The 14,440-nt window shown below is 45.9% G+C and overlaps 3 protein-coding genes across 3 annotated transcripts; 2 read left to right on the top strand and 1 right to left on the bottom strand.

Annotated features, from left to right (window-relative positions):
* Positions 1–875: 875 nt before the first annotated feature.
* LOC111073193 lies at positions 876–2,506 on the top strand. The gene is made up of 2 exons (XM_022365398.2): positions 876–980; positions 1,482–2,506. Exon 2 carries the CDS (start codon positions 1,486–1,488, stop codon positions 2,230–2,232), a length of 747 nt encoding a protein of 248 aa, XP_022221090.2. The 5' UTR covers positions 876–980; positions 1,482–1,485; the 3' UTR covers positions 2,233–2,506.
* An 85-nt stretch (positions 2,507–2,591) lies between these two features.
* On the bottom strand, positions 2,592–4,025 carry LOC111073194. Its single transcript, XM_022365399.2, has 3 exons — positions 3,610–4,025; positions 3,498–3,533; positions 2,592–3,423 (listed from the first exon to the last, which is right to left on the bottom strand). Exons 1-3 carry the CDS (start codon positions 3,820–3,822, stop codon positions 2,875–2,877), a joined length of 798 nt encoding a protein of 265 aa, XP_022221091.1. The 5' UTR covers positions 3,823–4,025; the 3' UTR covers positions 2,592–2,874.
* A 5,890-nt stretch (positions 4,026–9,915) lies between these two features.
* LOC111073190 lies at positions 9,916–14,411 on the top strand. Its single transcript, XM_022365395.2, has 4 exons — positions 9,916–12,742; positions 12,808–13,366; positions 13,426–13,775; positions 13,831–14,411. The coding sequence occupies exons 1-4, from the start codon at positions 12,676–12,678 to the stop codon at positions 14,211–14,213; spliced, it is 1,359 nt and encodes a 452-aa protein (XP_022221087.2). The 5' UTR covers positions 9,916–12,675; the 3' UTR covers positions 14,214–14,411.
* Positions 14,412–14,440: the final 29 nt, after the last annotated feature.

Below are 14,440 nucleotides of genomic sequence, written 5' to 3'. Positions count from 1 at the left end.
ATCCAGTTTCAATTGGACGGGGACGGGGACGGAGCCTCAGCCAGCGTGCACTAGAAAAATTCAATTTGAAAAACTGTCACTTGTCAGTTGGTGGTCACACTCGTCCCGACTCGCTCTCTATTGTGCTCTGCCTTTGGTTAAGAGTAGATACAATACTCGCACTTCAAGCCACTTCTGCTCCTGTGTGGTGCATTTTCAGCATATCGATATGTCGCGTCGAAAGTGGATGCGGGAGTCGGGAGTCGGGAGTGGCAATATGGATGTGGAGGGAGAGATACATTTCATATGCAAATTGCTCTCAACTCAGAGACGAGGCAAGACAATAACAAAAATATACCAGACATATGCAAATGAGCCAGCTCCACTGCCCCTCCAGGCAGAAAGAAAATGGAATCGCATCCATAAAGCAGACAACATCAGAGTGGAGAGAGTTTTGAGTTTATTTCATTGCATAAACTGGATATTGCACAAAATGAATTGAACCACAGAACCTCAGCTTGGGGTTTTGCGATTCTTTGTGGATCTTAGACTTGGTTTATTATTATTGTTGTTACGCTGGGATAAGCGTAGAAACTGATTAACAAGTGGTCCGATTCTACATAAAGATCAAATAACCCTGCTCAAAGCGTTAGGGTTAGAATACTATTCTTCTAATCAATAGATGGACAGCGCAAAGAAGCTGAAATGCAGCAGCTTTTTAGCAAAATCGACAGATCGCAAGCATTAAATTAACAGCTCTTATCGCTGAGTAAACACTCACACTCCAGCACAGCACTGTATGATGTGCATACACTGCCGTATTCATATGCATTACTCTGTATTGGATCAGGGTTCGTTTGTTTATGAAAGAGCGGGTGGAATCGCCTTCGGGTGTGCTCGTCGTTCAGTTCATAATTCAGTTCTCTTGGAGTCGACGGATCGCAAGCATTCAAGTATCGGGTCTCTTATCGCTGTGTAAATCATTTACAGTCATTTAACAAGTATGTAAAAAAATAAATACATACATATGTACACGCGCTGTCCCGCCCTCCGATCACTATTGATTTCCGAATCCTTTTGTCTTTTATCTAGTACTATGTAGGATTTATCTCAAATATGTGTGTGCTAATATGTATATATGTATGTGCTTTGTGCGAGAAACCGATACGTATTTGTGTGCATAAATAAGGGGAAACATTTATAAAGTTAATTCTATAACGGCACGTACTGAGGTTTTAATGGAAAACTATTTAAGCGAAAAGAATAAGTGAAGGCTTAGACGCAGAACGATATTTTCCTATGGCAGATACTACATATCTATACATACAAACATCTCATATACTTGTATGCAAATATGATATGAAAGAAACAAGAAGCTTTTCTCGGAATACGCTGAGGATAGCAAAAAGATTTGTATTGCCCATGGGCATTCACCACACATCCAATGCAGTTGCGATTGTTTTTCCAGAAATCATTTTTTGAAACAACCCAAACAATTACAGAACTATGACCGCAATTACTGGACCAAAATTCATCTTGGACTTTGAGAAGCTGAAGGAAGCATTCGCTGAGATATGCCCGGGCTTTTCTGAGGAGCCGAGCTATGAGGAGGCCAGTGTGGCTCGCCGCTTTGCAGAGCAGGTGATCTTCTCCTACAGCAAGCAGGCCAAGGCAGCCAAGGCCGAGAAGAAGGACAAGACCTGGACCATACGGCTGGACACGAAGAACAAAGAAGGGTTTGATGTTCGCAATGAGGTGCACATACTGACGCACTTTCTCCGGGAACCGCTGCTTACCCAGCCGTTCGTGATGCGCAACCAGCTGCGGATCACATTTAAGCAGGCCAGCCTGCTGGCGGTGCACAAGTACTGCCAACTGGTGCCGCATCTGGTGAAGCGCGGGGAGGTTGTGCTCACGCCGCTGGCTGGAGCAGTGTTTGCCCAGGACGACATGCCGAAGCTAGCAGAGACACTGGGCGTGCCTCTCGCCGACCTGGTTATGGCTGTCATCAGTAGCTGCCAGACGGACGGCTACTACCTGGAGCACAGTCGCTGTCACATCGCTTTGGTGGCACTCGTTAAGACGGTCGCCGATGACAAGATGCGTGCCTCGATCGTTAAGAAAACCATCAAAATGTACAAGCAGCACGGTAAGCACTTCGACATCGAAAAATTCAAGGTTTGGAGTACATTCCAGCGACGTTCTGCTCCTGTCCTCGAGCAAGAGCTCCGTCACAGACGGGGACGAGTATGATGAGCTGGCCGCGCAGGTTCTGGCCTTCCAACTGAGCAGCAAGAACAAGGGGGAGCCAACCCAGATGAAAGGAAAACCCAAGCTACCAATGAAATGTGCAGCCAAGTTTCAGTTTCCCAAAACCAACCACATGTGAAGATCCCAATAAATCTGAACTGGAATCAAGCACCTACTCGAGCATGGCAAAGCTCCCACATATTACGCACTGCGCCAGCAAATTTGTATTCTATTTACTCAATAAAACTCACTTTACTGCGGCTCAGTGTGAACTCAATTTAACAGCATTTAAATCAATTTTCGAGGAGCGCACCCTTGTGTTTGTGGTATAAAATATGGAATATATATAGGTATTTTTGATACTCCCATCTGATAATGATAACAATTTACATCTGCTTCTTACATATATTTAATATTAACATAGCTCTACGTCATTTCTGAGCTTCCAGAGGCCGAACAGCAAGGAAATGGTTTCTTAACAGATCTTCGAAGAATCAGATCAGATCAGAATACTCCGAGTACACAAAAAAATAAAACATAACTTTCTGAGTACTTTCGTCATTTAAAACTAAATCGTAATTCTACACAACGAATTGTTTTGGAAACAAGCGTTCGAATGGAGAACATCATTTGGGTTTTTGGTTCTCATTGCTTTTTTGGCGGCAATGAAAAGCGTAGCGGTACCGGTACCGGTTTTTTGACTTCTTGCGACAGCTTGATGCGTTGTCTCTCCATGTGGGTGATGAGTCCGACGGACTGCATAAATAGTTCCTTTGGGCGCTCCGCTTTGTCGACGCTCCTCTCGACCTGAGGGTTGCGCGTGCGGGCCAACGCTGCCTGTAGGTTGAGGCGGCTCTCCTTAACCACTGTGGTCGTGTAGGCGTGTAGCGGCAATTGGGGGGCAGACATTTCACTGATGGTGAAGTACTTCTGCATCAGTTCCTGCTCTGTTGGTCGCTCGCCGACAAAGTGCGGAGTGATCGAAACTTTTTCGGACACCACGAGCGGCACGATTGCCCCACTGACAATATCGTTTATCACTTGATCGTTGGGCTTCAGATCGTGCTCGCTAAATGCCAAACAGAAGCGTTCGATGTCATCCTGCAGGCGCATCAGCATGTACTGGCACTCGGCATTCACCTCGCACAGTATCTCCTCGATTTCGTGCAAGTAGCTGTTCTTGATGACGGGATCCTGAAAGAACAACAATCATAAATCCACTGCCATTTGGTTTCTGGAGCGGTAAAAGGCGGCAACTGTGTACTTACGGCGTCCTCTTGCTCGCTAAAAACGCGCACGATGGTCTGCAAAAGAAGATCAGAAGATGTCGATTAGAAAACGTTAAATTTTAACGTTTTTTGTTACAATTATCATACACACCTGGTGCATCACCAGATGCGTCTTCATGGCACGCTGACAGTAGGCAATATCGTTGACCACTTTGTCCGGCAGCTTGTAGAATTTGCGGAGGTAATGCTCAAAGAAGCGCTGTGCGCTTGGCATCGAGTTGGCTATGCGCATTTTGATTAGGAATGCATTAATTATCTCATAGCGCTCCTTCGGCGTGAAGTCGTTGAAGTTGATAGTCTCCATTTTGATCGTATAATTTCGTTTTCTTTATTAAATGCGCAAAAATTACTTTGCTTGTTTGTTTTGATGCCAGAAATTGCCGCTCTTTGCATCTGCAGAAATCCCCTGAAAAATACCAACTGCGTAGTGGCAGCGCTTTTATTGAAACATATCGATAGCGTAGTGATCGATATTCCCAAATTCAGAACTGATCGTTACGTTTGAATTCAAATTTAAATTAAAGCGAAACACTATCAATGAAATGGTCCACAGGACTCTGGACTAATTAATGCAAGCCATTACGAACAGAAGCACGCACAGCTGTCGACCCAGTTACAGTGTTATAATAGTAAACATGATTGATAGTATCGGATTTGGCTGAGCTCTGCTACAGAGCGGCAGGGACCTGCTCACCCATGTGTATAAATAAATTAATTACTATTTAATTATTCACACTTCGATCAATTACTGCATGGACATTCTGTGTCGATTTCAATTATGTCCCGGACACAAAGAAGCAAAATTATAACGACAGTTAATTATTATGACTGATTTCCATTTCTATGAAACCATTGAAACTGTTTCAAGAACATTTCGACGCCATATACTGCAGAAATAAAACAAAAATTTATGTTTCAGTGCCTCCAAAATGGTTGTACATTTCAATCCCTGCCTAAAGCAATTATCCCTAACAAAGTTTTCTCAGAATCTTACAGTCTCGCGAATTAGTGTTCATGGATCTCCTGTGCACCGATTTTGAGGTATCTGGCAGACTCTCAGCTCCTGTTTTTTTGTTGTTTGGAATATCCTCGGGCAACTTTAAGTCTTTGTGGTCCCAGTCAGAAAACTTTTGACCGCAAATGGTTCTGGTTCTGGGTCTGGGTCTGAGCCTGGCGCCGGAGCAGCATAATCCACAAACGCCTTTTGCGTTGAAAAGGCAACAGAATACGCACAAATCTCGAGAGCAGGAAAGGCACGCAAAGGCAAAAGGAAATGCAGCTGAAATCTCATCATAAGCCCTGTCTCGGCTAAATCCCGAGTTCGTTTTCGTTTCAAGCAAGCCCAGATGGAGACTAAAGAACAAACAACCACTCGGGCCTGGATTACAGTGAGTGTTCTTAATTTCCTTTGGGCAGTGGGCGCCTACGAGTATTTAGTTGATTTCTGGGTTGAAATTCGTTCAGTACAGGGGCCAGGCAACATTCAGACAACTTTAGTTTTGTTACCCTGGAACTTGTAGCATGTGTAGGGATATTTTTCAAACAATGCAAAAAACAGCCAACAGCGTGTAAGATGTACATTCATAAGTTATCTTTTATGTCGCATTTTTGTGTTCCAATGAATAATGGAAAAGGACCCATGCCAGCTAATAATAAAAGTAGTGTATAAAACAACATTCAACATGCCTGTACTTCAATGTGGCAGAGTGTACCCAGCATATAGTAGATAACTGATGGTTTCTGGATGCCGAGCAATATTCATTTTGGAGCTTCAAAGGAAGAACGTGGGAACAATAGAAAGTGCAGGAGCAGCAATCCCTAGCAACGGTTAAGGAGGCACTTTTGCTGTTGGAAAAAAAGGACCAGCGTCAGGGAGAGAGAGAGTGAGAAAGAGCAGAGCAAAAAGGACAATGGCACCTAATGGTCCGTTAGTGGTGCTGGAGTTGCTGGTGTTGCGTTGGTTCCGGCCGGAACAGTCGCACGTGGGGCGACGAGACGAGAGTGTCCCTCATTTATCATTTACACACCAACGCACGTGAAAACAGTCCCAACACGGCAAGATGACGGCTCGGCTGGGAGCGTCGGTCGGTGCTAAGGTTTCCATTTCATACCCCTGCCTGAAATTCCATTAGCGCCTGATGTAGGCCCTTGCGCATGGGCCCAGGGGGTTTCGGTTTCGGTCCCCATCATTTGCATTGATTAAATCACTCTGCGGTCGGCCCCAACAAATGGCTTAAAAATGCGAACCAACTTTCCGCTCAATTGTTCGTGCGTCCGTTTTTATGCACTCCGATCCCGTCCATTTTTGTTTGGTTGCCCTGGGTATATACCGTATATACGGAATATAGTATTCATGTTGCCGTACAAATTGCGATTGTTTTTTTTTTTTTTTTATTCCACATTTACCCAATTCCGAAAACCTAGGCAACCTTTGGCAGTTTCTGCGGCAGGGCAGGCTGTGCCTCCGCTTCAATATTTCCAATAAATTTCACTCTACAGCCTCGGGCTGTCAGCGTTGGGTTACGGTTTTGAATTGCCACTGATGAGGGGAGAGCGAGTGCTGTGCTGTGTGCGAGTACACGATTCCCACGAGAGCAGAGAAAATTTGTAATGTTTGTGCAATCAATGTTGTTGGCGCAACAGCTACGCCCCCCCACTCGCCTCTCCCACCGCACATATCGATTTTCAGTTAAATTTGCTTTTCTTGTTCGATATCGTTTCTATTCCAAAGTTTTGCCTTTTCAGAGACGGTACTCAAAGGGTATTAAAAGCAGAAGTCCAACTATGATCCCAGCCACAAAATTCTGAAATACTACTCCTTTTATTGCTTTAGGCCAAGCATAACGAACTTAATCGACTGTGTGTGTGTGTGTGTTCTGAATATCATTATAAAAATGAATCAGTCAGTTCAGATTCGCAACCGAATGGGATAAACGTCTGAAAATTGAATACGATGCATACAGACCTAGAATTCATTCATTCCACTCCATTACCGTATTGACTGCATCAGACTTCTTTTTTTTTTTTCTTTTGCTGAGTATTTCACTGCACCAACACGGTAAAAAATTGTAAAACATAAATAAATGAATCGTTGATGGTTTCATCACGCAATAAAAGTGGAAGAGGTGAAAGTGTGCACGAGTACTCGTGTATGACAACAGTTAAATGGAAAAAAAAAGAAATTGGATCAAATGTCAAGTGGATGCGATTAAAATATTCCGAATTTACAGACTTTTATGAAATATACGATATATTTAATAAGTCTCAGAACTATTTAAATAGAAAAATATCAGGCTGCAGATCGACGATGGGTATACCGTCTACACTTCAAACACAACTGTCATCTTAACGATAGTCGATAAAAACGTAACAGTTACCTTGCGACACGTTGGCAGCGCCAAGCACGAAAATCAGCTGTTGCGCGTATTTCGCAAAAAAATTAAATTTGCTTAAAGTAAATGGCAGATCCCTTGAGGCTGGGCTGTTATCCCGTAGATGGATTATACATTTTATACATGTGGCTGCCAGCAGACGCAGACACAGACCCAGGCGTTCGTGCCTTCATGGCTCTCAACAATAAGTAGGAAAAGCCACAGCTAGACGAAAAGTCTAACACTCTATGAGCTGCGCTATGAGTTGGCACACTAGTGCGACGGAATGTCAAGTTACCTTCCCTATTAGCTACTTCCTCGATCACACTAAGCGCATGTGGACAGCACCAGGATAAAAGCATTAATGTTTATCTCGAGCCACTGATCCAGCAACGTCATCCCATCATAAAACTGCGGCACCACAATCTCATGGCAGCAATTTGCTCACCGGCAGCAGTCATGGATGGACATTCCGATGCAACTAATCGCCACAGGCGCGGCTGAAGACTACGATCTGCTACTATTGAAGATCTATCTCAAATATCTATACGGTATGTCACTCAGTCATCATCATCATCCCCTCAATATTTGCAAAGACCCCCCCCACCCCCACCAGCACATTTATTTAAAATGCAATTTGGTTCGTGGTGTGGAAACACCAAAATGAGTACGTTTCGAAACAACTTTTCAAAAGTCACTGAGAGAACTAGATTCAGTACATTAAAACTTTAATTAAAGAAGATCAGATTCCACTAATCAGGAGAGCAAAGTAACGTTTGTACATGAAATAAAGTTTGATTTTAAAAGTTAAAGGAATTTCGCACAGGTAAATAAAAGCACAAAAGGGGCCTGGGCGAAACTTTCAATTTGTTTTCCTTAGGTTTTTCCCCCAATAGTGCCAGGGACTATCCCTGAGCTTAGGCATTGCCGTGCGCCGTACGTGCACACAGGATGCTTACTTTTCATCTGATTTTCAAATGGCTAGAAGAGAGAGTGAGAGAGAGAGATAAAGAGTGGAAACGTAAGCCAGGAAAATGCCAGCATCTTTGATTAAAAGTTAAGAGCTTTAACAGCAACTGAACACCGTTTGCTCATCGCTTGACGCCTTCTACTGAATTGTTTGCTTATTAGAGGTTCCTGTTCATCCTGCCTGTTTGCACAGGCGATTGAGAGAGGCCTCCTTGCCGGCCAAGCCAAGCCCCTGCGTAAATATAAATTGGCTGGCGGTACTTTTAGCGCCACGGAATCACCGATAACAAAACATGACGATTTGCAAATTATGTCATAAATTCACAAACAACACGGACAGGCAGGTGTTGCGTGGTGGGTGGTAGTTGGTGGGGTGCCCTGTTTATGATAAATGTCGCGGTACGACGGATATCACATTCCCGTCAACCGTACTGCATTGAAGAAGCCGCATACCCATGAAGCCCAAGAGGCCTGACTGTGGGTGGCAAAAGCTCACTGTAGATTTCTCTTTTGCTGTTAGAACGACATCCACATTGCTGTTAGCCAGCGAATGTCTGGGAGGCCCCCCTCTGTTACGATTAGTAGTTTGCCCGCCCAAGCCATCGTTTCGCTCCATCAACATTAGCATCGTTAGCAGTTTATCTGAGTTCGTGCACAAGTCAATTTTGATTTGAATTAATTAACAATCGTGAACATTAACGGATTAGAACATTATTATATTGCAAGGTGTACTTCTGTGTATCTGCAAGATAGGAGCTTAATCAGCCTGTCCTAATAACAGACAAAGTGATTCGAGTGACAGAACTATCTCTTCAGCTGACAAGCATTCTTGGTGTCCAATCTGTTCACTTACATTTAAGTATAGTAAGTATTTATTAGTGGGTGTCCGCACACTGGAGATTCCACTAGCACTTGCTCGCATCTATCTTTTTAAAAGTAGTTGCACCCCCCGTCTCCCTCGGCAGGTCTTCAGTACATCATCGGTTCTAGTTTAACTTTTGAGCATTGTTCAGAATTCAAGTGTCTAAGTCGTACGGCAGACGCAGCTGTACGCAGGAGTGGGAGGACTCAAGGAGCATGAAGGAAAGAAATACACCTGAGCGCTGCGGCAACTGGCTGCAGGCGACTCGATAAAAAAGCCATCAACGTTCTGTTTGCCCCAGAAACAGGACTGAAATTTGCTCTGGAAACAGCAAAAGTAGCTGTAGCTCCCTCCAATCCACTCCAATCTGCTACCCCAACAATGGACCCCAGCACAGTGCAGAGTCCAACGAAATGGCAACTCCAAACTTTTGGACAAATTATCAACTGAATGTAGCAGAAACAACAATAATCCCGGCGACAATTTCAAGAGGCGGAACAACCCGCAAAAAAAGAAAGAAAACGGTACGGGACGGCGAGCACTAACCAACTTTTATTTGGAGCTCCTTTATTCTGGTTATTGCTATTATTATTATTATTTGCATGGCATAGAGCCAGGGGAGTCCACCCATAACAATTTCACCCTTCGTCAGTGAGAGAGAGAGAGAGAGAGAAAGTCCCTAAAAGTTGAGACCAACTTTGGGTTTCTCCTCGAACTCCACTCGGCCGGATTTCGACCCCGTTCAGAGTTGGACACTGGATAAATAGGGCTTTCCTTCGGTAATGGGGGGAAACACTCTGGTTTGGTCTTTAAAAAATCAAAAAGCTCCATATAATCCGTTCGTTTTGCTTTAGAAGAAATTCCCCGCAAGAACCTCAAAGAAGACGAAAAGCCTCACCCAAACGGAGGACACACGGGACAAGGAAAACACGCTCCGGGCACACCGTCGTACCTCCACTGTCGAATCCCTCGCCGCCACTTTGCGAGCAAGGGAGAGACATTTTACGAATTTTCGCGGACTTTTCGCTGCCAAATATTTTCTTTGAGCGGGACAACGAATGCCCCGCCTGATCTGTCCGTCCTTGGCAGGAGAGCAACGAAATTACAATTAAATGGAACTCTTTTTCTGTTGTTTCTGTCACTTGCCGAGTTACTTCTCTATGCTACCCTGCCAATACCATAATCCAGAGACGGCTTCAACTACAGTGGTCCAGACGGAAGTGGTAGATCGTAGCCTTCTCTCTCAGAGAAAAGATATTGATAGAAATTTATATTTGGAAGCTACGAACCAGAAAGGATTCGTGTAGAGGCATCCTGAGACATCCGGAAACCTCTATTATTAAGCCTCATATAAGAAAAAACTTCTCAAGTGTACGCCTGAGATGATATTTTCGGAATCTGGCCCACTGCCTAGTCGACTGTGGTGCTTATTATCATTGGACGGACGACCGCACCACCCACCCACACCAATATCGATTGGATTGGTCCCTGCCCCCAACGCCGCGCTCCACTGAGATTAATTGAGCATAAATTTTCGATGCGATTCTGTGGCACTGCGTGAGCTGCGAAATATTCCCAGGGTGAACTGGTGGGCTGTGCAGAAAGCGTCCTTGAGCAATGTTTAATAGACTTTTAAGTCGATTTTTTGTGGCCCTTTGCAAGGCCAAGCTTGGCCTCTGCCCGCAGTCACTGCCTCCATGAAGGACCCATGTCGCGAACGGCTGTCACCTGCCGGCAGTCGTAACCATTAATCATGATTACTTCGCACTGAAGTCGACAAACGGCCTACAGCCTGTTCACAATGGCCCGTAAATTCCGTTGCTATTACTCACATTAATAAGTAATTATTTGATTCGATGGCACGTACACATGCACACACAGCAAACACTCCTCCGTCATCGGATACGACTCTCTGGGGTGGCAGGTGGATAGATGGATGGACTGTGCTAAATTCTGGCTCTGATGTGATTTGATTTGTGACTTCTAATGGTTGCATTTCACACATCGACACGCATCAGGTCCGGCTCATTGATTTTTGGGTGGGTTATCTCACGACACGCCCACAAATTAATGCAGAATCCAATGAAGGGGTTAGGAGAAGAGAAGAGAGAGCTGTGTGGATAGTTCAATGATTCAGAGTGCACTTAACCTCTGTCTTTACTTTATGCAACTCAGCGGCGCGAAGTCTTTAAGTCACAGAATATATTCTTATTCACAAACTATCCATTATGAAGCGGTCCCCATATTCCTATCAGCTAGAAATGGTCGGTCCAGGGCTTAAGCGAACTGATTTGCTTGAGAAACAGAAACAACTTAATCCCCATTAGATGGTCCAAGAGGAACGGAACCCCAGGAGATCTGCAAAGTAACGAAAGCGCCAGCACAACGATTAAAACTTTTTGCGGCGGCTTCCTCCGCTTCTGCCCCTGCCACAGCCTCCGCCCAGAGACCACACACAGACAGTTGGTCGAGAAGGAGTCGAAACTTTCTGCTTTGCGGTTAATTCGTTTTTATTTTCAGTTGTGGCGATTGTTTAACCGAAAGCCTCAAAAACCAACTGGCGCCAGACATTCGACTCTCCTTTTCGGAGCTGCCACAACAAGTGACATGTCAATCAATGGTCCAGACAGACTCCAGGACAACGGAGCGTGCTCTGTGTCGGATTGAGTGTGCGTCCGCCACCGCCACAGCCACCGCCCGCAGTCTGCCACCAGTTGTGTCTACTTGCCCCAGGAACATGCCAATGGAATTGGCCCGGAGCCGGACAGCTGACAACGGCCCGAAGCTCTCTCTCTCTCTATCTCTCTCGGATGAAAGTTGTTGCTGGCCAGCGGCTATTCAGCTTCGATTCGATTGTATACTCGACACAAAGGGCGGATAGCTGGCTCTTTATTTAAGGTGCCACACAACAAAGCCACAGAAAAGAAAGTATAAAAGTATAAATACAAACAGAGTTGTGCTCGCAGAAAAAGTGGAAACATTTATTATCAACGGAAGCCATTGGGGGAAATAGTTTTCACTCAGAAGTGCCCCTTTGGCTTGCGGGAAGATGGTCAGCAATTGCTGCACCGGAAACCATCTTTGCCAGTCAGAAAATGCTGCGGAAATGCGTAGAGAAAAGGCGGGTAGGGATAAACGTTTTGTCCCGAAAAAGGAGAGGAAACACAGCACACGTATCCGCCACTCGTGGCCAGCATTCCGTGCGATATGCTCGACCATTGCTTGCAGTGAGTCAACATAAGTGCGGACCGACCTCTAGGGTCCAGGTGGGGGGCTATGGACTCGCAGTCATACATACAAATTGCACTTTGAGCGCACACAGGACGCATGCAACTGGGTCAACGTACGAGGAACTCGCCTGTCCGCGTGTCCGTCCCCCCTGCGGGCCAGGATAATGTCAGACACAGAAGTCCTGAGGCGCTTTGTGCGCTGTGCCCTGGCGATAAGCATCTGCAGCACGCCTCGGTCCGAGTGTCCTTCTGCCAGCGTTTCCATCCAGAAAAGGCGCTTAAAATGCACGACTCCTCGGACACAGCACCAGCTAATGACTCGCAGTACGAGTAGGTGTGAGAAAGGAAATTCAGTGACCAAAATAGCACTTTCTTTGGTCATTAATGAAAGGTGTGAAAGTTTGAGTGGCTCAGATTTTTTGATATTCCCGCTCTTAGAGCTCTCAGTCTTAGATATATTTTTGCTTAGTCCCGCGGTGGCTGCTCTGCCACATAGAACTCAATTGAAGCGCGCTCAGAGCCCAGCTCAGCGGGAATGAGTAGCGCTCAATTGGGGTCTAAATGATGGGGCATGGGGCGTGGGCGGGTGTGCCTCAATTGCCACGAAACGCGATACAAATGTACAGAATTCCGTATCACTTTAATTCGGCGATGACTGCCGAGCAACCAGCACGGAAAATCTCTTCAAAGTACAAACGTTTTCTAATTGAGTGTCAAGTTTAAAGATGATGAAAATAAAACTATTGCTGCTGCTTTTGCTGCCCTGCCTGCTGTTCGTGGGTCCCCTCAGAGGTGAGTAGAAAGCAAAGCCAAGAGACAGAAGAGCTGCACTATCATCCAACCATATCCACCCACAGCTAGCTGCCCCATCTATCTGACCATCTCGCTGTCCGGCAAGGCCTTGCATGACTCCTGTCTGGAGGTTAACTGGGGTCCCGACTGCGCTGGCCCGCCCGAATGGATTGGGATCTATGGCCAGGATCCGACCATATCCAACTTCCAGCCGGAACTGCGCATCAATGGCATTACCAATCGGACGGGCAAACTGCCGACGCCCATAAAGCTGGGAAAGCTGCTGTTTCCCGGGGGCTGGAATCGTCAGGATAGCAACGAGGTGCCAGCCACACGGTATCCCAGGGGCAAGTGCCTGCCGCATTATGTGGCCAGCTACAATGGCACGGAGCTGCTAACCGTCGAATGTCTGAAGATCCAACCGAATTGGATGGCCCAGATCAAGGATGGGGGCCAGATGCGGCTGAAGAGCCTCTTTCTGCCGGGCACCCATGCCTCGGGCGCCTTCATTGCCAGCTACAGCAAGACCAAGTCGCTGCTCGTCAAGGACTATCTGGTGGCGCAGCATTTCGATGTGTGGTCGCAGCTTGTCTTTGGCATACGATATCTGGACTTTAGTGTGGGGTAAGTATTGGCTCGGAGTTTGAGAATTGATCAAAGGACAATTCGCTGCATCTCTGCAGCTACAAGTACATGGACAGTGACAACGATGCCGACAATTTCTGGATAGCCAACGAGAATATGTTCATCATACCCCTGGCGGGTGTGCTGCGCGACGTTCGTCACTTTGTGGAGCGCTCTGGGGAGCTGGTCATTCTGGACTTTAGCTCCTTCCCGATAGGATTCTACAAGCATCCGGAGATCTACAGCTCGCTCTTTCACCTGCTGCGCCAGGAGCTGGGCGAAGTGGCCTATCAGCGAAACGAGACCCTGGATGAGCATTGCGCCAACAGAAACATTCGCCAGCTCCTAACACTTGGCATGCATGTGGTGCTGTTGTTTCCCACCCAAGAACTGCCGTACCCGGAGAACGGTAAGCTGTGGTAGGAATACTTTTGATGACTGACCTGTCGCTTTGCTGCACACAGAATCGGGGCTCCTCTGCTCGCCATGGCAGCGTTTCAGCACCAGCTACATGAACATCTCCCAGACACTGGACTATATGCGATTGCTGTTCAGCAAGAAGCCTGATGGACCTGTCCAGGACGATGGCTGGATATTCACCGCCGTCAAGAGCATGGAGCAGACCCTTAACACACACAAGCTGCAGACGGCCAAGGAGCGGGCGGCAGTCATCAATCCCAAGGTAAATCAGTGGCTGAAGGGTCCCTGGGGCATGAATGCCAATGTCGTGGCTATGGATTACTTCAGCAACACGAACATCGTCGATTTGGCCATAAAAGTGAATGCGCACAAGGCCTTTTTGCTGGCCAACAAGAACAAGTTCATTAATTTGGAAATATTGCGTTAAAAACGCGGAAAACGGATTATAATTATCGTAAATATATCGTATATCGAATTAACACAAGTTGGCAGCTCCAATAGTCCTCGCCTGGCAAGGACACAATCCTCTTAGTGTGTACGACAACCTACAAAAAGCTTTTTTTAGTATATACAACCACCTAAGCAGCAAAACTTGAGCGAATACACAAACCCTTTGCCTAAGCAGTTTACTATTTGAATTTGAATTTAAAATAT

Source organism: Drosophila obscura, unplaced genomic scaffold, assembly GCF_018151105.1.
Source record: "Drosophila obscura isolate BZ-5 IFL unplaced genomic scaffold, ASM1815110v1 contig_208, whole genome shotgun sequence".
NCBI lineage: Eukaryota > Metazoa > Arthropoda > Insecta > Diptera > Drosophilidae > Drosophila > Drosophila obscura.
The sequence above is the reverse complement of the archived record's forward strand: the minus strand, read 5'-3'. Positions and strand labels throughout refer to the sequence as shown.